General features: G+C 32.4%; 4 protein-coding genes and 1 pseudogene across 16 annotated transcripts; 3 read left to right on the top strand and 2 right to left on the bottom strand.

The window, feature by feature from the left end:
* The first annotated feature begins 1,749 nt into the window (after nucleotides 1-1,749).
* Nucleotides 1,750-3,471, top strand: LOC111303394 (UDP-glucuronate 4-epimerase 1 pseudogene; annotated as a pseudogene). Its single transcript, XR_016326794.1, has one exon. The product of XR_016326794.1 is annotated as a UDP-glucuronate 4-epimerase 1 pseudogene (transcript).
* Nucleotides 3,472-6,214: 2,743 nt separating this feature from the next.
* Nucleotides 6,215-9,667, top strand: LOC111304251 (uncharacterized). 6 transcript variants are annotated; one of them, XR_016326793.1, is made up of 9 exons: nucleotides 6,215-6,516; nucleotides 6,634-6,758; nucleotides 6,852-6,889; nucleotides 7,009-7,119; nucleotides 7,433-7,512; nucleotides 7,982-8,018; nucleotides 8,715-8,797; nucleotides 8,958-8,999; nucleotides 9,430-9,667. XR_016326793.1 is itself a non-coding variant. In XM_089742308.1 (8 exons), exons 1-8 carry the CDS (start codon nucleotides 6,361-6,363, stop codon nucleotides 9,443-9,445), a joined length of 594 nt encoding a protein of 197 aa, XP_089598434.1. In that variant the 5' UTR covers nucleotides 6,215-6,360; the 3' UTR covers nucleotides 9,446-9,667. The 6 variants fall into 6 exon arrangements, 4 of the variants coding, with proteins under 4 accessions (XP_089598434.1, XP_022756520.2, XP_022756522.2 ...); XR_016326792.1 differs by having other exon boundaries at nucleotides 7,433-7,521; nucleotides 9,430-9,621; XM_089742308.1 differs by lacking the exon at nucleotides 8,715-8,797 and having other exon boundaries at nucleotides 9,441-9,667.
* Nucleotides 9,668-10,285: 618 nt separating this feature from the next.
* Nucleotides 10,286-12,919, top strand: LOC111303392 (uncharacterized). Its single transcript, XM_022899626.2, has 5 exons — nucleotides 10,286-10,650; nucleotides 10,751-10,930; nucleotides 11,029-11,155; nucleotides 11,347-11,460; nucleotides 12,502-12,919. The coding sequence occupies exons 1-5, from the start codon at nucleotides 10,384-10,386 to the stop codon at nucleotides 12,615-12,617; spliced, it is 804 nt and encodes a 267-aa protein (XP_022755361.2). The 5' UTR covers nucleotides 10,286-10,383; the 3' UTR covers nucleotides 12,618-12,919.
* Nucleotides 12,872-17,852, bottom strand: LOC111303393 (putative clathrin assembly protein At5g35200). The gene is made up of 16 exons (XM_022899627.2): nucleotides 17,750-17,852; nucleotides 17,006-17,102; nucleotides 16,854-16,926; nucleotides 16,562-16,656; nucleotides 16,063-16,201; nucleotides 15,860-15,960; nucleotides 15,579-15,662; nucleotides 15,452-15,502; nucleotides 15,313-15,378; nucleotides 15,155-15,220; nucleotides 14,945-15,025; nucleotides 14,779-14,856; nucleotides 13,981-14,160; nucleotides 13,845-13,905; nucleotides 13,643-13,758; nucleotides 12,872-13,467 (listed from the first exon to the last, which is right to left on the bottom strand). The coding sequence occupies exons 2-16, from the start codon at nucleotides 17,099-17,101 to the stop codon at nucleotides 13,117-13,119; spliced, it is 1,638 nt and encodes a 545-aa protein (XP_022755362.2). The 5' UTR covers nucleotide 17,102; nucleotides 17,750-17,852; the 3' UTR covers nucleotides 12,872-13,116.
* Nucleotides 17,853-18,526: 674 nt separating this feature from the next.
* On the bottom strand, nucleotides 18,527-24,565 carry LOC111303390 (uncharacterized). 7 transcript variants are annotated; one of them, XM_089742307.1, is made up of 17 exons: nucleotides 24,151-24,565; nucleotides 23,968-24,065; nucleotides 23,728-23,773; nucleotides 22,994-23,288; nucleotides 22,826-22,905; nucleotides 22,390-22,490; nucleotides 22,097-22,219; nucleotides 21,801-21,870; nucleotides 21,224-21,310; nucleotides 21,021-21,086; nucleotides 20,823-20,915; nucleotides 20,595-20,651; nucleotides 20,377-20,505; nucleotides 20,208-20,298; nucleotides 19,666-19,754; nucleotides 18,987-19,180; nucleotides 18,527-18,861 (listed from the first exon to the last, which is right to left on the bottom strand). In XM_089742307.1, the coding sequence occupies exons 4-17, from the start codon at nucleotides 23,217-23,219 to the stop codon at nucleotides 18,759-18,761; spliced, it is 1,509 nt and encodes a 502-aa protein (XP_089598433.1). In that variant the 5' UTR covers nucleotides 23,220-23,288; nucleotides 23,728-23,773; nucleotides 23,968-24,065; nucleotides 24,151-24,565; the 3' UTR covers nucleotides 18,527-18,758. The 7 variants fall into 7 exon arrangements, with proteins under 7 accessions (XP_089598433.1, XP_022755357.2, XP_089598432.1 ...); XM_022899622.2 differs by having other exon boundaries at nucleotides 22,390-22,499; nucleotides 23,968-24,380; XM_089742306.1 differs by having other exon boundaries at nucleotides 23,968-24,362.
* Nucleotides 24,566-26,551: the final 1,986 nt, after the last annotated feature.

Genomic DNA, 26,551 nt, shown 5'->3' with positions numbered 1-26,551 from the left:
CCAGCTATATCATACTTCCGAGAGAGAGGGAAGGAAAATTACAAAAAAAAAAAAAATCATTTTTCTACTTGAAAGAAAAAGGAAAGAAATTATAATTCCTTTGAATAGTAATTTATAAATTTTTTTAATAATATAAATAGGTATAACATAAAAAAATTACATAGCATAGATAAATAGAAAATTATTTGATCGATTTCGTTTAATATTTTAATTATGTTTCATGTTTTAAATTAAAAAATTTTGGTTTTGGTGGCTAAACACCATCATATATCATCGGATTTGCTGTAGTTTTGAAAAAAAAAATTAAATCATATTTTTTTTCATAATTGCAAAAGTAAACTTTAAATAAAAAAAAATCAATGTCAAATTTTAAATTTATTAAATATTATTTATAAAAATAATTATATAAATTAATTTAAATAAAATTTAAAAGATAAAAAAAAACCCTTCAAAGGTATTTTATAATTTATACTGACAAAAATTTATATGTATGTAAAAGTACTAGTCACTCTTCATTTTGTTTTTGGTATCTTAAAAAAAAAAAGTTAGCTGTTGATTAGTACATAATATAACGGAGGATATCATTTATAATATGATAAGATTTACTGTTGATTTAATTTCCTTATAAATAAAATCAGCAATGAAAAAATATATATACAAAAAATTCAATATTCCAATGGATTTCCTACGTATTAAAATTAGGATAAGATTCAAATTTGTTATTTTACTTAAAATGATAGATTATATTTAACACTTTTATTTTTGAATGGATGCGATGATTTTGTTATTATATTTTTAATTTGATTCAATATGAATTTAATGTAATTTTATCTTTTAATATAAAATATATCTTAATTACTTTTAAATATATTATATTCTTAAATTAATCACTCTAATTAATATTAAAAAATGCATTTAATAATATAATATAAACATATTTAACATTATATAACTAAATAATATCATATACATACCTCATCAGCTCATCTCATCTCTTGCGATACAACTTTTCTTTTCGAAGTGGACACCCACCACCGAAACAAAGAATCTGGAAATTCAATTCGATAAATAAAAGAAATACTGAAAATAAAGGAAAATTACAGATTTATTTAGTCAAAAGAAAAAAAATTAAAGAAACTGAAAATAGGTTGAAAAGAAGGGGCACCGCCCAATTCCCACATGACCAAAGAAGACCGGACAGCCGAATCCACCGGATTCGCCATTTCGCCGCTGTTTTTTTTCCCCCCACCCCTTTCTTTAGTCTCTTTTCTCTTACCTATCTAACCTATCCAGTCACGACCGCCTCTTTCGGTAACCGGTACTAATCTCTCAAATTTACCTTTTTCCAGTTATTTTTGGTACTTTGCCCACATTAAAAAAAAACTAATTATAATTATTTAAACAGCAAATGGTAGTGGTTTGTTATGGTCCCCATGTTCTCCCTACGAAATTCCCAAACTACCCCCACTAAATAACCTCTATATCTCTTTTATCCTTGATTAATTAATTAAACAAAATTATTATATTCAGCTGTTAGTATTTTAAAGCAATAACAATGCGAAAAGTCAAAATTAATAAAAAAAAAGAAAAAAAGTAATTTTTTTTGTTATATAGTTAATAGTAAATGGTAAGTAAAATTTAGAATTTATGTTTCTCTTTCATCCAATCTGGCCGATTTTTAACGCGTTCACGCGTTTACTTGTCGCTTCTTTACGGGTGACCGCTATATATAAGCCGTCCTCACCATCCCTCTATTAGCAGGTGCAGGAAAAATTAATGGGGCCTTTTTCTTTTTTATTTTCTGCATCTGTTATTTATTTTTTCACAAAACAAAATTAATAAATTCAAAAAACTTTTTTTTTCCTTATCTCTTTTCTTGATAATCAAGTAATTCCAATTTATTTTTTTGAAAAAGGAAAAAAAATTAAAAATAGAGAGTGGTATGAAAATGCCGTCCTTGGAGGATGAGCTGTTCCCTTCGACGCCTGGGAAGTTCAAGATCGACAGAGCCCACAATATGAATCGTCAGTTCCTCCGTTGCTTCGCTTCAACCAGCACCATGTTTTTATGGGCTCTTTTCCTGATCGCATTGACGGCGTCGTATTTGAGTTTTCAGAGTTTCGTTGATTCCGGTAGCCGGTATTTCACTGCTTCCTGGGGTGGTATCCAGTGGGAAAAACAAGTCCGTAACTCCGCTCAGATCCACCGTTCCGGTGGTATGTCCGTTCTGGTAACTGGAGCGGCTGGTTTCGTTGGTACACACGTTTCTATTGCCCTCAAAAAGCGCGGAGACGGAGTCGTGGGGCTTGACAACTTAAATAACTATTACGATCCTTCGTTGAAAAAAGCCAGGAAATCGCTGCTTAACAGCCGCGGCATTTTGGTCATTGAAGGTGATTTGAACGACGCCAAGCTATTGGCTAAGCTTTTCGACGTGGTGGCTTTTACTCACGTGATGCATTTGGCGGCTCAAGCCGGAGTCAGGTACGCCATGGAAAACCCTAACTCTTACGTTCACAGCAACATAGCCGGGCTCGTCACACTTCTCGAAACTTGCAAGTCCGCTAATCCACAGCCGGCTATTGTGTGGGCCTCATCCAGTTCCGTTTACGGTTTAAACGAAAAAGTTCCTTTCTCTGAAGCGGACCTGACCGACCAGCCGGCTAGTTTATACGCGGCCACAAAAAAGGCCGGTGAAGAAATTACCCACACTTATAATCATATTTACGGCCTGTCAATTACTGGGTTAAGATTTTTTACCGTGTACGGTCCATGGGGAAGACCCGATATGGCGTATTTTTCGTTTACAAAAAATATTTTACAAGGGAAACCGATCACCATATATCGGGGAAAGAATCGGGCAGATTTGGCACGAGATTTTACCTACATTGACGATATTGTGAAAGGTTGTTTGGGATCGTTGGATACATCCGGGAAAAGTACCGGGTCGGGTGGCAAGAAGCGGGGGCCCGCTCCTTATAGAATTTTAAATTTGGGCAATACGTCGCCGGTAAAGGTTCCGGAGTTGGTGAATATTTTGGAGAGGCATTTGAAGGTGAAAGCAAAAAGGAACATCGTGGATATGCCTGGAAACGGTGACGTTCCATTCACTCATGCGAATATCAGTTCCGCCCAAAGAGAATTCGGGTATAAGCCTACAACCGATTTGCAAACCGGGTTGAAGAAATTTGTTAGATGGTATCTATCTTATTATGGTTATAATAATCGCAAAGCTGTACAATAAACATTTTTTTTTAATCTTTTTTATAATGTTGGGATTTTCTTTTTATTTTACCCATTAAAAAGAAAAAAAAATGCAATGGGAAAACAAAAGGAAACCCCATATAAGAAAAAGGACGAGGATGACATATTCTTTCCTTAGGGGAGCGGTGGATAAACTTTTCAGCCCCATAGTTTTGTTGTTGTGTCTTCCTTTTTTAAGTAAAGTTTAAAGGTTGTATTTTCCCCTAATATCTTGGCTTCTTTCATATTTATTTGTTTCGTTGCCTTCGCATGATAACCATTTCATCGTTAGTTGCATTTTGCAATTCACTGTAACTAGTTTTTTTTCTATTTTTAAAATTTTTCTTTATTTTTGCTTATAATGGGAGGAATTGTATAAGTTCAACTGTTTATTGCTAATTAATTGAGTTTTGTTTTTTTGGGTATAAGAGTACTAGTACGTTTTTATCTTTTTTTCTTAATTATAAGGACATGCTATTGTAAGTGAGACTCTAGTCCATTTGAGAACTTAATTAAAAAAAATTTTCATTGAATTAAAAAAAAATGCATTTTGTGATTGGATTTTTTTTTTTTTGGCAATGGAAACCTTTCAATTTGGGAGCTTTATTTGTGTTTTTTTGTTAATGGGGCTAAAATTACTTTTGAAAATTTGACAATTTTTTTACGGGTTTTGATTTTTATTATTAGTAGTATTATGTTGGATAATTTTGACCGAGAAGATCATAAGATAGAAAGGTTTTTTTTTTTTTTTTTAATTCTTTTGTGGGATTTTAAGAAGATGAGATAGAAAGGGGATTTTGAAGAGTGATAAAAATAAAAAACACACAAAGACATCTAAAAAAGAAAGGGACAAGTGGGGCAACCGTGAAAGACGGTTGGAGGAGCGAGTAGGGTATTATTAAAGGAGACGGTTGGAGGAGCGACTAGAGTATTATTAAAGGAGTAATCAATAAAATTTGAATTGATATAATTTTAAATTTAATTTTAAATTTTGTTTAAAATTTAATTTTAAATTTTGTTTAAAATTTAATTTAAATTTGATTAAATTTTTTTAATTTAAATTTAATTTAAAATAAAAATTAAATTATTTAAATTTATTAGATTCAATTTAATTAATAAATAAAAATAAATTTAATTTTTATATTTGATAAAATTATCATTATTATTTAAATTTAAATTCGAATTTAAAATATTTTATTAATTAAAATAAAAAAATATAAAAATATAAAAATATAATTAAATTTATAAAAATTTTGAATTAAATATAAAAATATTTAAATTTAATTTAATCGATAAATTAAATTATTTGAATTTAAATTAATAATAAAATAAAATTTAATAATTTATAAATATTAATATATTATTTATATATTTAATTACAATAATTTTAAAAAATTGGCAAATCGAATTGTACGGCATCGGTCGATTCGGCTAAAACTTAGGTCTGAGTTTGAACCACGCTCTCTTCCAGCTGTAAAGACTGCACACGTCATGTCGCATTGAGTTTTCGGTCTTTTGCTTGCCGACAATCAGCTGTAAAATGTGCCATTATTTTTTGTCTTCTTAATTTTAAAATATATTTTTACTTGTTTTAAAAAAAATTAAGGAACAATATTAAATAGTAATTTTTTATGAATATCACTTTAATCAATGATTATCAAAACGGTTTCTTGCCATGTTCGATTGAAGAGGGGTGTTCTACGTTTTTAATGTTGGCGCTTGGATGGATCCCAAGACAAAAGACAAAACATGTTTTGGCTTTATGTTATTGAGTGAGTGAGTGAGACGATCTTCACCTGCTTGATAGATAATGAGAGTGACTACTAGCTTGGCATGGAATGGCTCGGACATGTATGGCAGGCTCTTTTTTAGTAAATCAAAGACAGCGATCAGATTGATGTTGAGGTGATGGTTGGTCATTTTGTTAAAATCCATGTCCAATGGATAAAGTTTTTACCAATGGAATCTATATATATATATATATATATATATGTATGGATAAAGTCCATGGGCAAAATTGTTAACAAGCTCTTTGCCTGACTGTTAGCTATTGTCATTGGATAATGATAATGATTTGGATTCAATCAAATTTGTTTTGATTTTTTTAAAAATATTATATAATATTATAAAATTTTAAAATTTTAAATAATTTAATTTAAATTAAATTAAATCAAATGTTATAAGTTTAGTACGATTTATTAGTTTTTAATTTTTAATTATTTAAATTTTATTTTAATATAAAATTTTAATATATTTAAATAAAATTTGATATAAAATTATTATTTTTATTTTATAAAAATTTAAAAAATATATAAAAACTAAAAAATATATATATAATTTGATTTGATTTTTGTATTTTTCGATTCGAACCTAATATATATATAATATTTTACTTTGATATGAATTAAATAAAAAAATAATTAAAATCAAATCAAACATTAAAATTTTAAATCAAATTTCAAAATTTTTTTTATTTTTACTTGATTTTTTGCTCATTTTGGGCCGTGATTAAAGCCTAAACCTCAAGTTCAGCGTTCCCTCTCCCTCTAAGATCCTCCAGGCCCAAATTCATCACTTTCACAAAAACACGTAACACGTGCAAACTTTAATTGTTTATAAGTCGAGTTAACCGTAAATTAAAAAAATAATTTTTTTAAAATCTAAAAACTCCATCGTTAAAATTAATTACTATATATTTTAATAAGTTAAAATTTTTGAAATTTCCTTTAAAAATGACAATTGATTATCGTTGTCAAATTAAGACTAGTAATTGTTAAGATTAAAAAAAAAACATTGCACAGCAAAATCTATGAAAGCCCTCAAATCCCAATCCAAAAAAATAGAGCGCGAGGTCAGCTTGACCGTTCATTGCCGGTCAGATTGTGACGTGGATGGTCAGATCCAACTTTTGAATCAACACCTTTTTTTCCCCTCAAATTAATTAAAGAAATAAAAAAAAAAATTGGGGAGCGGGAGCCGAGTATTTCCGTGTAGAGCCTGCTCACTGGCGTTCCTAGTCCCTTCTTTCGCTTCCTCAACTCAAATCAACTCAGCTTCAAATCCTTCCTCACCCGCACCCGCACCTCTCTCTGACCGACTGCCTTTACGTTTCACTGGATGGCTTCTTCATCTCCCTCTTCCGTCACCAACGGTAACAATATCGTCCCTCCAACTCCCGCCTCGTCCAATGACGTGGCTGCGGCTGCAGCTGCGGCTCCTCCTCCCTCTGCTTCCTCTGCTATCGATTTTCTCACTCTCTGCCACCGCCTCAAGGTATTTATTTAATTATTCCAAAAAAAAAAACAATTTATTTCTTTTTTTTTTTAATTGTATAGTTTTGTTGCGAATAAATAAAATGGTCAATTGTTATCATTATTATTATTATTATAGACGACGAAGAGAGAGGGTTGGGTGCGGAGAGATGTACAGAATCCGGAATCAATAGCTGATCATATGTATCGAATGGGAATAATGGCTTTAATTGCTTCTGATATCCCCGGAATTGATCGAGACAAGTTAGTAATCTTTTTTTTTTTTTCTTTAGTGTTTGGTGAACAAATTTCAGTTGCTGCATTGACTAAGATGTTTTTTCTTAATTTTGTTTTTAGGTGTGTTAAAATGGCAATTGTTCATGATATCGCTGAAGGTTAGACAAAATTTTGTCTCGTTAGCTTAATTTTGAACGAATTGAATTTTGATTTCTTGATTTATGTGATTCAAACATACTATGGTCATAATGCTCTAGGTATCTATCTGTTTGAACAGCCATTGTTGGCGATATTACACCTTCCGATGGCATTTCTAAGGCTGAGAAGAGTCGAAGAGAGCGGGAAGCTTTAGACCATATGTGCAAATTACTCGGTGGAGGGTCAAGAGGTTAACTAATTGCTCTCTGTTTTTGCTCCATTTGTTTATAAAGTAAAACAATATGAGGGCCGGAGGGGGGGGGGGGGGGGGCTTAAAATCTCAAATGATGTATAATTCATGTAAATGACTTGGTGTAGAGTCAAGAGGTTAACTTAATGCGTAGAGTCAAGAGGTTAACTTCATGTGTAGAGTCAAGAGGTTAACTTCATGCTCTATCTTTTCACCCAATTCATCTATAAAGGGAAACAAAATTGAGGGGGAGGGACTTAAATCTCATAATGATATATAATTTCACATAATTTGTCCGCTTAATTGATTGCAGCGAAAGAAATAGGGGAATTATGGATGGAGTATGAAGAAAATTCTTCCTCAGAAGCCAAAATTGTCAAAGACTTCGACAAGGTATGTCGTGTATGTATATTTCCTTTTTTCATGATTTATCCACTGATCAGATGTAAATTGACTTACTGATATTCTCGTTTTGCACTTATATTATGCCTAGAATAGAAACATAAATGACTTAATAGTATGTTTAGTTGCTTGTATGATATAAAAGCAATGCAATAGTTTTGTTTCTGATGTATGGTTGTAAGTTTTTCTATTTTCATTTGATATTCTGCTAATTTCTTTTGATGACTTTATATCTTCTTCCGTGGGTATGCTGAAATAACCTTTAATTCACCCATTTATACCAAAAATTTAGCTTAGTTCTCCTTTGAGTATAGCAATGAGTCCTGAACTTATGTAAGTTAACACATTTGTTTTTTATCACTGGCCACCTATAAATCAAAATTTTCAGTTCTGTAAAATTAATTTTCTGAGGCTGATAAATTCTGTATAATCTGATGTTGGCATTTCTTGTTTCATGCAGGTGGAGATGATACTTCAAGCTTTAGAATATGAGAATGGTAAGGCTTCTTATTCTTAGCTTTTTTCCTTCATCATTTTGTATCATTGCATATGCACATAAACATCAGTAGTGATGGCAAAAAAAAAAAAAAATAGTGAAGATCTGATCTCAATGTTAAATCACATCATGCATATGGATATGGTCACTAGAACATAAACTATTTTCAACTATATCTTGAGAATATGCCATTAACTTTCTAAGAATGAGAACAAAACTAGGGAAAAAAAAAGAAAAAAAAAAAGAGTGGACAACTAAGGGGCAGTATGGGGAAAAGGCTAGTTTTAATGGAACTATTGAAACCTGAACATTGGAATAATCATTGCTGATTTGTTTGGTAAGATGAAATGAATCAGTTTTACATATTAACACTATCACTACAAACTAACACTCTCAAAACATTCAGTCATCATGTGCCTCTGCATCTTGTTCATTATTTTTACGCTGCTGAGATTAAATAAATAGTACTCTTATATGCTGCTGAGAAGGCTTTTTGTTGTTTATATTTTTGTCTGCCCCTGAATCTTGGTCTTTATGTGCTCATTTATGTTTAATCAACAAGTTTATGAGCATTTTACAGATAGTAAAATTTCAGTTTCCAGTTTTTTTAGCTTTATGTGTTTCTGCTTAAATTTCAAGTAATCCTGCTTTCATACATTACACTGGCTTTATGGCTGGTTGATATATGCAACTGCAGTGTCTCACTAGTTCTTGAGTGCAAATAACTTAATCGATGGGCTTATTTGGTGCATGCATTTCGAATGCAGTGGAATGCATCTGGTAAGCTTAGGAATTAAGTTAACATATATGATATATCCTCTCATTTATGTTTCAAAATTTTCACCTTCATCTTTTCAACTTAGCAGTAACTAATCTCTGTAGTCATTAGTCATTGTAATAATGTTCCATGGAAACTGAAGTTCCTTCTGGATTTATGCAGAACAAGGGGTGGATTTGGATGAGTTTTTCCAGTCAACTGCGGGTGTGTAATTTAAGCCTTCCCTTTGCTTGCCTTTTTTTTGTTTTTCTTCTATAATAGATTTTGATAAGTTTTAAAACATTAAAAATGCTAAAAGACCAGTTTTGTGCTTAATTTTTACCCTTCTAGTTGTATTAAATGTTTAATTCAGCCCTCCAATTTTTAATGGGTGAGTTTGAACTTCTAAGTCTTAAAATTTTTATATCCAACCTCTCCTTTGTTAGTGAAATGTCAACCTTGAAACTGGGAAATGCTTGGTTAATAACAAAGTTTTTTCCACCAGTTTGTTACCTTAGCGTAAGGAGATTGAATAAATTAGTGTCGATACTATTGAACCTAAACAAATAACTTGATCTAGAAGAAAAATATACATTGAGCATCCATTATTCACGAACAACTTGATTGCAGCTGCTGCTAATTAAATTATTTGCAGGGAAGTTCCAGACTGAAGTTGGCAAAGCTTGGGCCTCAGAAATAGCATCAAGAAGAAAGCAACATTAACTTGTACTTGAAAAACTTGATAAGTGTTGTTTTGCCTTCAGTTGATTTGTGGCATGTTTAGTTCTAAAGAGCTCATTGTTCAATTTCTAATGCCTCAAACAAATGACAATTAATTTTTTTCCTACAGGATAATCATAACAGTAGCTAAGCATATTTTTCATTTTCTTTTATTTTTTCTCTTTCCGTTTTCCTATCGTTGTCTTTATTATAAATTATCTAGTGTAAGTAGGGAGAGATGGATTTAGGGTGGCGGTTGTTCCCACTGAAATTCCAAAATGTACTTTTTGATATTATTAGAACTGATAATTTAAAATATGATATAATGATACAATATGAATATGATATAAAAATAAGATATTAAGATAATATGATTTAAGATTTTAGTAATAATTATGTGTTTAACAAAAATAAAAAAAATGTATTTAATATTTTTATGTCGATACGAATTATAATATATAATTTGATGTAAAATATAATATAAATATATAAATTTTAATATTTTATATGATATAAATATACAAATGGTCAAAATTTAAATACAGTATAATAATAAGAGATTGTGTTCTCAATTTTAAAAGGTCAAGTTTTTTCATCATTATAGTAAGCCTATTTCATGACACTTTAAAAGCCCAATTCAAGAAAAGCCCAGTCCATTTTATTTATTTAATATTTTCCTTTCGTTATTATTATATTAGAAAAACTCATTCCAAAGGAAACGGTGCCGTTAGGGAGCTTTCTGGAAGCTGATTTTTCTGTTTTAACTTGTCTATAACAATTGATCTTCTTCCGTCTTCCTTCTTCGCTTTGTGGCATTATATAAAATCAGCAACAGTTTGTTTGCTTGAAGTGTAAGGCTGTTTTAGATTCTTTGATCCTAAACCTAAAAATGGTTTTGATTGAACCCCACCACACTGATGAACAAGAAGAGGCCACGAAAGCCGCTCAATCATCCAAAACGACGTCGGATTCAACAGCCGCCGCCGCATCAACAGATGTGAACGATGGAGATGCTGCCTCTGATGGATTCGAAACAGCGAGCGAACGTGACGTCAGCGACAACGAAGAAGATGACCACGCCCACGATCAACAGCCACCGGAACAGAAAGGTCCCGATTCTTATCAAGATGCCTTAAACGATGAAGAATTGAAAGAGGTTTTCTCTTATTTCCGGGGCTTTTTTGCTTAATTAATAATTAAAGTGAAATAAAATAGCTAATCCTCTCTCTCTCTCTCTCTTTTAATTCTGTTTGTAGAAAGCTTTGGCGCAAGCAAACGATGCGAAAATGGAAGGAAATAAGTTGTTTGGAAACGGCCAATACGAGGAGGCATTGTTACAGTATGAGATTGCTTTGCAAGTTACGGCGGAGATTCCTTCTTCTGTTGAAATTCGTTCCATTTGTTATTCGAATCGCGCTGTTTGCTTTTTGAAGCTGGTATTTTTTTTCTTTTAATTATTAAAGTTGAATAACAGTTAATTTGTTGTTTTTCTTTGAAATTTTTTATATAATGTTAAAAAAATGTAAATTTTTAGGGGAAATATGAGGAAACCATCAAAGAATGTACAAAAGCATTGGAACTTAATCCTTCTTATATAAAAGCTCTTGTTAGAAGGGGAGAAGCTCATGAAAAGCTTGAACACTTTGAAGAGGCTATTGCTGGTGAGTTCGAGTTGATTTGATTTGATTGTTTGTTTCCTTTTTGTTCTAAAGTTTAAACATATTTATTCATTTTGCAGCGTTTATGGAAATTCATCCATTTCTCTATCTTGATGATTGGATTTTTGTGTCAGCATATATATGTTTTTAATTATTTTTATCCTGACATTATTTTCCAAAAAAAAAAATTGCAGATATGAAGAAGATATTGGAATTGGACCCTTCTAATGACCAGGCTAGGAAGTCCATTCGTCGCTTGGAGCCACTGGCTGCAGAGAAAAGAGAAAAGATGAAAGAGGAGATGATTGGTAAGCTTGAAATCTGAATTTTGTTTTCCTTTGCTCTTTTTTTTTTTCTTTCCATTTTTGGTTTTCATGTCAAAGATCAGTCTGATGAATTGCATTCTTGAACAAAGTAAATACTGTTTCTTGTTATTTACCATATTGGATCATAATCTTCATATTGCCTTGACTGCGTTATGGATGCTTTATTGCTTTATATTATTTTATCTTGAAAAGTATTTTGAAGAGAAGAGGGAGGGGAGACTTAGGCATTTTACGAAAGTTCTTATCATTCCATTATTCACAGTTGTGATAAAATTATGAATTTTTTGGGGTGTAGTTGAATTTCATACATCGGATTATTATGCTGATGGATGTAGTTACGGTGTGCAAAAATATTTACTGTCAAATTCCTGTGTATTTAGTATGTAGTATTTGAAGGTTTATTTGAAAATTTTAGATGAGAATGAGGTTTTCAAGCTCATGATCCATGTATCACATATCAAATTCCTAGATATTTGAATCTTATTGACTCTATTTATTGGCTACTTCCTTTAGCACTTTTTATCTAATAAACCAACTTCAGTATACTATATGAACTTCATGTTTCCAAGCACTGTATAAAGAAATTAAGATGATTTATCTTTTACTACAAAATGGAAATGGTAATAAGGATCCAGTTTATTGGTTTGTTTTCCATCCCTAAGGGCATAGTAGGCTTTGAAACCTTTTGGAAAATGGAAACAGTTTGGTACTAAATTTTAGTCACTGATTTTTTTTCTGAGCATTGTTTCTTGCCAAAGAGAACTTGATATTTTCTTGCTACTCATGTTCCTTTTTTTTCATCAATTAATGTTGGTATCATTGAAATGGGGAGAATATTGAGCTTAAATTTTACTTGATGATGCTGTATATTCGTGGTAAAATTATGTATGTTGAACTAACGATTTAGATCCTCTGAGGAATTGTTGACAATATCACACCAAACCATATTTTACTCTTTATCTTTCTTTTGCATCTTTCATTTATGCTTCACTAACCATATATAAATATATGTACTGTGAGCAGGAAAGCTAAAAGAATTGGGCAACTCTGTTCTGGGTCGATTTGGGATGAGCACCGACAACTTCAAAGCTGTCAAAGATCCAAACACTGGCTCGTATTCCATATCATTCCAACGTTGATATGGTCACTAGTCACAAGCAATATTTTCTTTGATGGTATATGCAGTGAGAAAAAGTGAAGGCAAACCTTTAGAACGATAAAAGATAAAATCTTGGAAAGTTTGTTTTCTATGCATGATACTGTTTTGCAAGTAAAACTGGAGCACTTGAAGTGTCCTAGTTTTGAAAGAACAATTTTTTTTTTACTTAATGCTAGAGTCGCATTGTGGTTGGTCTTAAATGTTCCTTCGCTTTATATTGAGTTGTAAATCAACTGTCTGAACGTTTCTTGCCTGTGTGTTATAAATTACTTATTACATCAATCTGCTTCCATGTCAAGTTGAGTTTCTATCATTGGGCGGCGGCTTTTGGCTACAAAAGAAAACCCATTAAAAGATAAAATCTGTGTTCTCTATTGGTCAAAGATTGGGGCGTACAAGCATGAACCTTCCATGGCGTATCTCCGCTTAAAAGTCCATGTTTCAAAGTCAATGTATTCTGGAACAGCCTCAAGACCCACCTAAATTAAGCCAGCGTGGGTGTCGGGTGGATGAGATGGCACACTCTGCTCAACAAAGGGGTTCCCAAAAGGGTTGGTTGAGTCGTAGCCAACCATGGCCATGGGAGACTGCTGCTGCTGCTGCTGCTGCTGCTGCATGATGTAAGTTGGCTGTTGAGTGATAGCTGCCATTTGCACATCAGTTCGGGGTGTGACATTACTGCTTCCACAAAAAATATCCTGGTTGTAATCATCCTCAAAAGGGTTCATGGAAACCTGACCGAAGTTGTAGGCCCTTTCCTGATTTGTTGTTGTCGTCGCCATTGCTTGATCGTATAAATTGTCTAGTGTTACTCTGTCCAATTCTCCAATCTGCATTTGAAGATATATCAGTGAAAATCCAAAACTAGCTCTATCTCTGGGATCTAACATTCCCACTGTACGAAGGAAAACCAAAACCTTTCTGATGGGCTAACTGCATCCACCAAGATGAATAAAAAGCAGAATGGCAAATCTTATTAAAGAACTACCGTTTAAAACAACTAACCAAGTTGTTCTCAGCAATGGCAGCTCCATTGGAGCTTGGTGCACAAAAAAGTGCAAGCTCCCAACCTTTAGCTACAGGAGCCAAGCTGACATCATTTCCAGCAATTGAAGGATTCTCTGTTAAAATTTAAAATGGGAAAACTTATTAATTGATCATTATGAAGGAAAATCAGTTGAAAGCTCCATGAAGACGAATAATTCACCAGATTCAACAATTGCTAGAGCAAGGGAACTTTTCTCATCCTCGGTTGGGTCGTCAAAGCACTGGCAGTCAAGTCAAGAATAAACATAAGAACAATAACCTATTGTTAACAAGTATCAGCTCAAGAAAAGTCTTACCAGAAGATCAGCAATCTCTAGCTTTGCAACAGCCTGCTTTGAACCATTCTGGGGTTGGTCCGAAGATATAACAGATGGGCTTGATTTTTCTTGAACATCAGTGTATTGGTTATAATCTATTAACAAATCAGATTCCGGAGTAGGGGTTTCATTGGGAGCAGCATCTTGATCATCTTTAATCTGATAAAAGAAAAAGTCTAGCAAATAATTAAATTCATAGTGTAGCTGATGCATTTGGTTCCATTGAATGAAAGTAGTCATGGCACATCTACAAGTATATGACTTCCGGCAGGGTGATTTTTTCATGCAGCACAATGCAAGAATTTGAATACTCATAGCAGGAATATTATACTAATCATTTTTGTGAATTTATCTTAGAAGTGTCTTAAATGTAAAACATTTTCCAATTTTTTGGACCTGGGGATTTCAATTCTCCAGACTAATCAAAAAGGAAATCTCCTGCAATATTTTGGGCCTTAAGTTACTACTCTTTTCTAAACATGGTTTCTCATAAGACCTCTTCAGAGCTTGATCTTTCCCATGCTTTTACCCTGAATGATAATCATGTGAACCTGAAAACCTTTATAGAAGGTAGGTCTATCTGATGAAAAGATATTTATCCTTATCACATATACCAAATTTGTTTGCTTCTTTCTTTCTTTGAAGTGTCTAATTGAATAATTGTATACATTGAAAATCTGCAAATTTTGTACGTTTCTTCACTAAGATGAATTTTTTTCAAAGTAATAGCAGAATATGATAGCTATTCGGTAGAATGAAAGCGTTTAGGCATCATACTGCTGTATATGGAAGTGCCAAAACTTCAGGAGCCTCCTTCACATAATCCTCCATAGCAGTCAGGAATGATTCCGGGAGCTGAACATGAACATGTAATGGATGTTAAACAAAGTATTGAAAATCCAATGAAAGCGGAAGCTTGCCAAGTCATTTTAAGGTCCAATACCGGTTTTATTCTAAGGTACTTTTGCCCTTGCCCATGGTGAAGGCCCCTGCAGATCTCAAAGAACTCTGATAACTGTGATGCCTGCAGCAACATTCAAGTTTTCTTTAAGAAAAATTATGTTTGTAACGAGCACAAAAGAGGTCCAATGATGAAACATTTGAAAACTATATGAACCAGACTAAAAGATCTTTGTGCAACACAGAATTGTGCCTGATTTCCTGCCTTCCGATAAATCTGAAGTGCCTTAACAGCATGGCGGTGCTTCATCTCAAAATACTGTGAAAAAATAGAAACCATTTCCTTCAAACTTGCATCTTTGTAGGTGGAGAAACATCAGTTTCCATCAGAAGACATTAACTAAAGCTCACCTTGTCAACCAGATTTAGAATTCCATCTGTAATTGCAATGTATAGCCTAACACTTTCACCTACAATCTAAAAAAACAAATCCATAAGAACATAGAAGACAAGCAAAATATATTAATTCTTTTTCGATAGAGTTACTTACAATTGATAGAGCATAATGAATCAAGTGGTTGTATAAAGCTGCCCCCTCAGGCTGCAGAATTGACACAGTGAGTGGAGGAGGGAAAAGATGCAACGTTAATAATGTATCTAAAATGAAGAATGTATACCTTGCAACTGAGAAGGCGATGGAGAAGCTCTTGCAAGACAGGTAGCTGCTCTAGCAGATGCGGGGTGTCAAGCCTTCTGTTTCTCTGCAGAGAATGCATCATATGAAAAGTTGATCCAGATCCCATAAAACTATAAAGAAAGCAAGCATGTCTGTTTGCAAGAAACAGAAATTATTATTATTATTATTATTTGGTCGTGAAGAAAATACAAGCTCAATGCTAGGACACTGAGAATAAGAATTAGGGAGAAAAGGATCAAGTTTTGAGTTCCAACAGCATACCGACTGATCTTTATCAACATCATATTTCAATACATGGAAGCATTCTATACGCTCTTCCAGATATAAAGCATATGCTCGAATCCAAACCGAATAATTCCATGCTTGACGCCAGAAAACCTCTCAACAGTCAGTTTGTATGCTTTAAAATCATAGTATTGAATGAAGAAAAAAAAAGTAAAGCTACTAAATGGTAACATAGATACCTTGTGGACTAGAATCATCTGTGAAATGTGCTGCGTTCAGCATGAGACCTCTATCCCGGCCAAGAACAATTAACTCTTGGTTAAAAGAAGGGTCAGCTCTCAGTGCACGGTGTACAATGATCAAGGTTTTCAATGCAACCTGAATGCAAATGAAAGCATCACAGTGACTGAAAATAACCAACCTATAACAAAAATAATCAAATGATTTACATCTGTTGAGATCCCAGTATCATGGCTGCATCATTCGAAAATATATGGGGGTTTTGATTCCATAGTCTGTCTTTCTATTCCATTAAGGACAAAATCTTTACAACAATTATAGGCTATATTTCCATCTGCATTCCCTTTAAGTTCCCTCTTTAGTCTTTCATTTTTCATTTGCAGATAATAAGTTTCCTATAATCTTCTCGGATAGCTAGAGAAATAAATGATATCCTAGCCAGACTTGCACTGTGATAAATGCAAAATAACTGAGGTTGGATAGGTGATCAGGAGGTACCGTCCAAGTATGTGTTTTAGCAAGACGCTTAAGCAGAGCATGTATGCAGAAAGTAACATCAGAGCGACTTGAAGCTGAAACTGCATTCAAGAGAGCTGATGACAAGAACTAGAGTTATCATTTTGTACACACTTATACAGTTTTTCATAAAAGTTTGGCAATACTCTCATTGATTGAAACTTCTAGAGCTTCAAATTACAGGTGAAAGTTCATCATTCAAAATGAGGATCCATAAAATTGATTGAAAATATAACAGATTTAACATCATTTGTCAGAAGAAATTTTCACTCACTCCTGACATGTTTCTCCTTTGGCACTACTTCCTCATGGTTTGTGGCCTTGACAATTGCAACATCTAGATGCATCTGTAGCGCATGACTATAACTTTTTAATTCGATATTAATCAAAACAATGGTAGATCAAGTTTTCCAGTGCCAAACTCACCTTGTCATCAGCATTTACTCTTGCCAATCCAACTTTTGTGGTGTCCTTCAGAGCCCCAATAGCTTTTCTTAAGCCATGCTGACTGCTGGTTCCCATTCTATTCCAACAAAACATGTTCCATTGATCAACACCTATTGGATAAAGAAAAATTCCAATTTCTCTCTCTCTCTGTCTCAATTCCTTTCATCATTTGTACTAATTTCATATCTGTCCCCTATTTCTACCAAGTCCCAACCTTCCTAAAAACCTTGTTGTCAATTATTCTTTTTCTCTTCAAGATTGTAATACAACTGGGGGTTTTCTTGAAGTAAATGATGATAACTGTTGATGCTGAAAACTAGTTTGAGGGATAAAGATATAGTTGATGTTCAGAGAGTACTATCATGCAATAAAAGAAGTCAGATTTATTCTGTCAGAAAGAATGATCCCTATTTAATTTTCAGATGATCAATCTCTTTTCAATTTCCCATAAAATTTACCCTTCCATCAACCAAAAAAATGGTGCCTAAACAACAAAGAACAAAATCTCACATACACACATATTATTAATGAAAGTAAATGGGAATTATGCTGAATGCAACAGTTATGAGGTGAAATCAAAAACATTATCAGAAGGGAATAAAGCAGGAGGCATTTATATGTATATGCATGGGTATTAATGTACGTTGATAACATAAATATGCCCTTCTATAGGTGCATACATATACGCTATGCATATATTATTGTGTATGGAAGATTGTTTACGTTGGAAGGCGGAAATGGCCGGCAGGAGAACCCCAAAAGAGCTGAAGATAAGCGCCAGAAGATGCCTTTATTGAAGCCCCATAGTTTTCATATGCCCATAAATAAATCTAGTTGCATGACGTCTCTCTTTGCTGGATTTATCCCTTCTAATTTTAGTACTCTTTTTCCTTTTTTTTTTTTTTTAAATTTTCTCTCAATATCACAAATTTTGTTTTTTGTTTTTTGATTGTTTTCAGTACATTGAATGATTAAATTTAGATTTATAGAAAAATAGAGGGAGTTATCACCTATTGTATAACTCAAAGTCCTTATCTTTATTTTTTTTAATTGAAAAATTGGCTCAAATTAATTGATTTTTGCCTTAGCAGCCAAGCATCCATATTAAGATATAGTAATTACAGGAGATAAACAAAAACAAATTTCTAAGATCCATAAATTATGACCAAACCCTTTCTTGCATTATCCTTTTTTATCAATATTGTTTATTTAAATTTCATTGGATAGATTTTTTTATTTTTATCTTTTATTATTATTATCATTTGTATATCTGTTGATATAACTCGAGGATTTAACAATTTATGACTAATCTAATAAATATGAGTAATAAGGATGAGTGGATTAATTTGGTAAAATATAAAAAAGGAAAAAAATGGTTCTTAAAGGGCAAATTAATAAGAATGACATGAAATGTCCCTTTCATATCCGATCCATCCCCACAAGAATCAGGACATCATTTACAAAGGTTACCAAAGAAAGCAGACAAAACAAGAAAAAATATTCAGATATTCTTGCCTGTATGGCTCTTTGGATGGCTTTGTTATTGATATTTCTACATGATTATTTAATAACAATTTGGTATTTCTATAGTAACAATCTTCTACATGATTATTAAGAACAATTTGGTACTCTGATTAAAGTTGTCACCGAAACCACATTGGGTTGAATACATGCAAGTATATCGTTGTAGGAATTACAACAGCATGGGTTTAGAAGATTATGAATCCTTTGTTTATGCTTGTACGACGGCATCTGCATTCACAAGTTCTTGAGAAAGCAGCTTCCTCTCCTCCGCATGCTGTTCAAGGTATTCTTTGCTGTTCATTTCTGTTAGTCTGCATTTCATCAATTAGTTTCTTAATACATTCAGTATTTGAGAAAATAAATGATAGGGAAACATGTCAAAGAATGCACAAATCGAAAGATCATAGCAGAGGGAAATGGGAAATGGGAAATGTACCTGCTAATGGTGCGGTCCTTTGCAAATCCCAATTCATTATCCACACAGAGATCGGAATCATCATTTCTCCTTGACCTGGAGGAGGTTCTAGGGGCCATTTGCTGGGCATCTGAAACTGTCACGACGTTTTCAAAAAGTTCTTGTGGGCTACCCTCAGCAGTACACAACAGTCTGGACCTGTTCTCATACATTACCTGCAACAAAGAAAATAAATGGATATAGTTTTTCATCAAAACAAATAAAAATGAAAAGAGCATTTCCCATTATGAGTTCATGAATGGTGCTCCGGTGGCATTATTACAGCAAACAATATGCTTTATAAAAGTGAAAAAATCAAGAATAAGGCTAACAAATCTATGTATATACTTCATTCATCATTAAAAGCTTTGCTTATGCTCCCAACATGACTGCAGGTTAGCAATTCATGCAAGATAAACAGGATCATTCATGTACACGAAATGCTTCTGTTCACGCGTATTTAGAATATGAATGGAACCAACATAAGAAAAAAAGACTGCTAATGCCAATCATAATTAGATATACGACCAAAACAATGCACATGCTAAATGAACAAAGAAATAAATGTGATTAAAACTTTTTCATGTCCACGAAAGACAAGATAAATTTAGTCTTGAGAGATACAAAAACAGTCAAAGCTACAAGAAGCAATGAAGCATACATCAACTAAAGTGACAAACCGATATGCTGCTGTCCTGTTGTGGAGCCCAAATTTTGGAACACCTTCCAAAGCTAGGGTATGAAAGTTCTCTGCAAGAAGAAGATAACATAAGAAATATAATTGAAACATAATATCCTGAGATTTTCATCAAAGGATCTATCCAAGAAAAGGATTATTGCGAAAGGAGATGACTAATACATTTTCCACCAAAATAAATAAAAAAAAAAAAATCCATATTCAGCAGCTCCAACCAAGGTAACCTCCCTATGACAAAGTGATAAGTGAATTGCATAAAGCAGACCTACTTTTTAAAGTAACTTCTTATTTCTTGAGTTTATGCTGGACAAACACAGTTAAGGTAACATATAACACTTTGTTGTCCATTTTTTGATAATGAATGCTCGGTTATTGTAGAAATCAGTATAAATTATTATTCTAATCTAAACTCCCAAACTCATATTCAATATATCCTTATCCTAACAAGTTGAGACTCGAAACACGAAAAACAGCGTAGATGTCAACATTACTTGAATATCACTTACTGAACAAACCAAAGTAGTCTGCAGCCCCGAGAGGTTTGTCACAAAGTTCCTCAAATGAGAAATAAGCACATCCATTAGCACCAAGTGGAACCTGGTCAAGAAAGGAAAAGAAAAGCTTAAATCAATCAATCAAGAAAAGCTTAAATCAATCAAGTAGCCTAGCACATACCTGCAATGTCCTACCCATAACTACTTCAACCACTTGTGGACTAACAACATTTTCACCAATCAATTGCTCAAATTTCTGTTTCAGGAGGCCTGACAAATCTTTGCCAATGAAGTAGAAACCTTGTTCTGCCTGCGGGAAATTTGAAAGATGATAATTTCACAATAGAATCGCAGAAATGAAATTTCAGTGAATCTACATAGGAAGGAGTTATATCATACCGAGGTCAGTTTCCGATAGTCCACTGCTGAACCAATTTCATGAACAACACATCGTTCCTACAGAAACATAAGCACCCTGAGTTTTTAATAAATTCCAAACAGATTCTGTATGGCTCACAAAACTTCACCCACCACCCATGGACTCCCACCCCCCCCCCCCCCCCCCTTCAAAAAAAAAAAATACCAACCCCTGAATCCACAACATTAAGAAGATGTATCCAACCATACCTTCAAAGTCTCAATGAAGGGTAGAAAAAGATCCCTCTGCAATCCACCTTCATAGAGATTGTCTGGAGCACGATTTGAAGTTGCAACAAGTATCTACGCTTGCCTCCCATCAGAGCCCATGCAATCAATTTTCATGTTAATTTTCAACCGAAAATAAGTTCCAATAGAAAATAATTACAACAAGATATATTTACTTACAACACCATTGCTAAACAAATGTCTAAAAAGACGGTTTAGTATCAATGCATCAGCAACATCAGTCACCTATAAAAGACCAGAACACGGAAATCAAAATTTGGCTAAAGCAATTGATTTGAATGTTAAATCAGAATAACATATGATAATTCAATATTCTTTTTCCCTTTTTGTGTGGAAAGTTAATGGTACCATAAATGCTGTACCATAAATTCATCTAGACATAGTAAAATCGCCTCATCAGATATCTCTCCAGCTACAACTTCAAGAGGATCTGCCACACCCTTGTGCCTCTACAAGAGTTAATCATTGTTATAAACTCACATCAGCATCTGTTTATCACTAAGTGCAATGCAAATCAGCAAGGAAAGGATGAGATTTTGTCAAAAATTCCCAACCATGATAGTTAGCTTGAAAATAAAAGAATCTAAACTCTAAGTACATATGTAAATAAACATAAGCACATGAATGCATAAATAAATAGACTGAACAAGGAGGGAAGTCAGTTTTAACATTTTAACTCCAACATAATATTACTAGCTAGCAACCTGACAAATATGTCCATCCAGAGAATTGTCATGGACCATATCAATAACTCCTTGGATCACAATATCATTCAGATTATTAAGAAAGATAAAAAATACAGACCAAAACTGAAATTGTTGAATAACAACAGCTCAATTATTATACCCAGCATTAAGTGTTGTCTGCAGTGAGAGATTTTTTTTTACTTAATGATTAACTTCTTCAACTAGGAGAAATGAACAATGATAAGATTCTCACCTGCAAGCGACTGTGGACATTCAACATGAAGTCATGAAAATGGATCCTTTTCTTCCTCCAATTGCAGGGCCTGAAAAAGTGGAAATAGAACATTAGGAGAAACATCAGCAACTAAGAGCAGTTGGCATAGCTGGCAACAATGAGTAAGAATATCACAGGTTTATACATACAGATACCATATATTGTTTGGATAATATACCCATATTTTATGTTGACTAACATTTTATCTCCTTTTTTTTTACTAACAACATAATATACATTAAAATTAACAAATTAAATATGCTAATAAAACATACAGTTGATCAAAGAAGAGGTCCATCAACATAGTTTTCCCAGTGCCTACTCCTCCATAAAGATATAGTCCGTTGACAGGGGAGTATGAAGACTGTGGCATTAAACGAGACCAAAACCACCCATTCCTGAAGAAAAACAAAATAGTGACAAAAAATTAATAAATATAATAAAACTATAAGGACATGGTGAAACTAAATTTTAATTAAGACGAACAGCATGAATGCAATCTATCCATATATAAACAAAATCTGGAAACAGGGGTCTAAACATGGGAGCAATAAAACAGAACATTTACCTAACAGTCTTCTCAGGAGCTGCATAGCGATCCAACCGACAGGCATCAGCTGACTCAACAATCTCATCATAAAGCCTTTGAAGTTCTCTTAAAGTGCCTACCTGCAATAACTGTCAGAATAAATTCACAATGCCAGACCTCAAAACTACCTAACATAAAGCCAGCAGAACCCGCTTAATAAATAAAATCCACAGTTCCCATATAGTCACAAACCAAATCAAGTGAAATTCCCATTCAACTTTTAGCAAGTGTATGCAGTTTCATGAATGTGAAGCTGTATTCAAAGTTGTACATTGCTTTCGATTAATGAAAGGTCGGCTCACACAAACAACACTTAAAATAGCATAAACTATAAGACCCTTTTTTATTTATTAGGCATTTCTTATCCTCTGGAACAAAATAAGCAACAAATGCGAGGCTAAAAAGAAACCCGTACCTGGCAGGCATCACCGTCAACGAGTTCACCAGCTGCAATTCTCCGTTCATACTCCACAAGCGGCCCTGCTCTGTTCACTTCTGCATAACAAACAACATAAATGATAATCTCACATTCAATTCCATGTCCTAACTTAATTAAAAAGAAGAGAACGAAAAAGAATAGAACCTGTGACATTAACTTTAGAAGCAGCATCCGTTGAGAAAGGTCTTGATATAAAAATTGTAGGGAATAAAAATTTATTGATTTTAGCATTGTTAGGCAGTCTATAAACAGAACTAGAACTGCTTTCAATCAAATGGCTTCGCCTTCTTACAAAAGCACTCGAATAAGTGTTCCTTTGATGTCGACAAGCTGATCTTAAGTTGCGAATTGATAGAACAGCCGCTCTCATCTTCAATTAAAAAGATAATTCCAATAACAAGTTGCTTCAACTGAACAACAGCATAAATTTCTAAAAGTCCTGCAAATATACAGCAGTAGTTTATGAAACAGAATAAAATCAGGATTAAAATTAAAAAAATAATTAAAAGAAAGAAAAACTACTTTGCTGCCCATTGAATCTTTCATTATAAATAAACTTTTTGGAGAGAATAAGAATATATATGAATATCACTGTGATTAAACAGAAAATATAAATAATCAACGAATAATTGTTTTGCATGAATTAAAAAAAGTGAGGATTGATCTCCTCATTAAATCGACTAAATCACACAAAAAAAATTAAAGAAAGGATATATTGAAATCTTATACGCAATTGATGCTGATGCTTCAATTTCCGGATTTCGACAAACAAAAGATAAAAGAAAAAAAAAGAATGATGTGGAAAAAAACTACGGATTGTTCATAAATTGCAAACGACATGAGAAAATAACAGTAAAAAAAAAAAAAAAAGAGCTCACCTGATGAATTCAATAGGCTCCACCAGATCGGATGGCTTATAAATTTCTGAAATTCGGAAGAGGAAAAACGATAAATAAAAAAGAAAAAAATGTTTACTTTTACTCTTTTTTTTTCTGTGGCGGAATCGATAAGTGAAGCAATCCAAAGTTTCTGGGAGAGTCGGCTCCCAAGAAACAGCAGAAAAAAAAACAAAAGAGAGAGAGAGAGAAAGATTGGAAGAAGGTGGAAGTGGCCGAGACCTCCGACTTGGTTGGATTCACACGTAGTGTTTGCTGCGTCGTTGTTGTTGACTCACCATCCCCGATAACTTAAACAAATTGTATCGTGTCAGCAAACCCTGAAAAACGTCATTAGCAGCCAAACAGTGTGGACCAAACAACTTTTGGCAACAAATTAAACATTGTAAGCAATGGCAACGAAACCTTGTTTCAAGAAAGAAGAGATTTCTAAACGAAATTTCCAAATAATTTTGCTTTCCTTTCGACTTTTTCTGTATCGTGTCAGCAAACCCTGAAAAACGTCATTAGCAGCCAAACAGTGTGGACCAAACAACTTTTGGCAACAAATTAAACATTGTAAGCAATGGCAACGAAACCTTGTTTCAAGAAAGAAGAGATTTCTAAACGAAATTTCCAAATAATTTTGCTTTCCTTTCGACTTTTTCTGTTACAGAAAAAAAAAAAAAAAGAAAATCCATCCAAATAGGAATGTAGGCCCCACTGGATTCCCATGCTCATCCCATAAACCAATCGCCACAAAATTGGACACCGCTTTTTTCCGTGAGCGTAGGCCCCACGTGAGTGCTGGGGTTTTATTTGCTTTCTGCCTCTGTCTCTTGACCCGTACTTTGTATAGGCCTCTCATTTTATAAAAAAAATAATAATAATACAATGTACATCAACCAATCATAATAATAATAATAATTATTATTATTATTACAAAGTACATCAACCAATCAGAAAATAGGGATGTCGGACAAATTACAGACTCATCTTGATTAGAATTGTTGTTGAATTACGTAAAAAAAATAATTGATAGTTGATTTAATTGATTAAATTTTTTATTAAAAAAAATTTTTGAATTCAAATTTTATCAATAATAATATATTAAAATTATTTTAAATATATAATTTATAGTTATTTATTTTAAATTATTAAAAAATATATATTATTTTGAATCTAGGAATTAAATGATTTATCTAACTTCATATTTTTCTTAAGAAAAAAAACAATAGTTGACAACTTGAAATTGTAGTCTAAATGCAATACTGGGCTTAAGGTAAAGCTCACACCTCACGTTCAGGTACAGTATAAAATTTGCCAGCCAAATTGGTCATGCTGGTTTTGGGTGGCCACTTGATATATAATTCTGTTAATTTAAAATATAATACATTAATTAAATATAAATATAATATAAAATTGATAAAATTTAAAATATTAATAATAAAATTAAAAAATATATTTTATATTTTTATATTAATAAAAAATTTTACATAATTTTATATAAAATATATTATAAATATATAAATTTTAATATTTTATTCTATACAAATATAAAAGTTATCAAATTTACTTAAAGACTAACGATGGCAATGGATATTCTCTCACTCGTTACACCGACTGCCATTGCTGATCCTCGTCTGTTTCATTGGTTTCTTTATTCCTGAGTTCAAAACAATTTATCACGGTGATATAATTAGATCAACGATTTCAACCATTTGATTTTGATAATTATGATTGTTACTAATATTTATTTATTTTATTTTAAAAAATAAAATTAAGCATTTGATTTTAGTACAATATATATATATATAAAGAAACAAAAATTTTTAACTTTTGGTGCGTGTATATATATAATGATTATTTTACATCAAAATAGTTATATTTAGGTCTATAATCTTTTAATTATTTACTTATTTTTTAATTAAATATATTCTGCAATATACAATTTACTTTTCATATTTTCGTAAACTTTTAAAATAATAATAATTATTAGTAAGTAAAAATAATGGCCAATGAAATTTAAATTTACCATCTTATTTTATGGTGATGAATAAATTTATTATTTATCTTTAAATAAATATAAATTTATTTTTATGCTTTTTAATTTCTAACTTGTAAACACTTTTATTTTTATTATTTTTTAATCAAATAAAATAAAAAAAATGATAAAAAAAATTCATCATTATAAATAAAATAAAATAAAAGTAACAATAGAAACGCATAAAACTTTTTAAACTTTCAAATCGTATAACTCATAGTATTTGTTTTTCTTTGAATCGTATTTGTTTTCTTTTCACTATGATAGATTAATATCCAATCCAATGTGAGATTATGGTTGGTGGAGTAATGCATTGAATGAAAATAAATTTCTTTTCTTGGAAAAGAACTGAAAGGGAATTTGACCTCTTGATAAGGTATGCAAGGTGGTTGGCTGTTTTGTAATTCAAAATTTTTGTCATTATTTATGACCTACAAATGACAGGTGTCATCGTGATAATTATTACTTAGTCCTTTTCTGGAAAAGAAAGACAAGAAAAGAGGAAAGCTCATACGGTCATACCCCTATAAAAACTTGGATGCATATTTTTTATAGGATCCTTATCTGTTTGGAAATTAGAATTATTGGATAATCAGATCTTGAATAGATGATAAGCAGGAGTCTTACAACTTTGACTTCTTACAAAAATATAATTTATTAATTAATTATTTAATGATGTAATAATTAGTTATTTATTTAATTATAAATATAATTTAAAAAAATTAAAATCATGTCAAACAAATTAACAGATTTATGATTTGGGCCTATACAATCCCAATCCGG

Source organism: Durio zibethinus, chromosome 13 (genome assembly GCF_047325235.1).
Source record: "Durio zibethinus cultivar Kanyao isolate XHJ-2024 chromosome 13, ASM4732523v1, whole genome shotgun sequence".
In the NCBI taxonomy this organism is placed as follows: Eukaryota; Viridiplantae; Streptophyta; class Magnoliopsida; order Malvales; family Malvaceae; genus Durio; species Durio zibethinus.
Note: the sequence above shows the minus strand (reverse complement) of the source record. Positions and strands in the feature narration are given on the sequence as shown.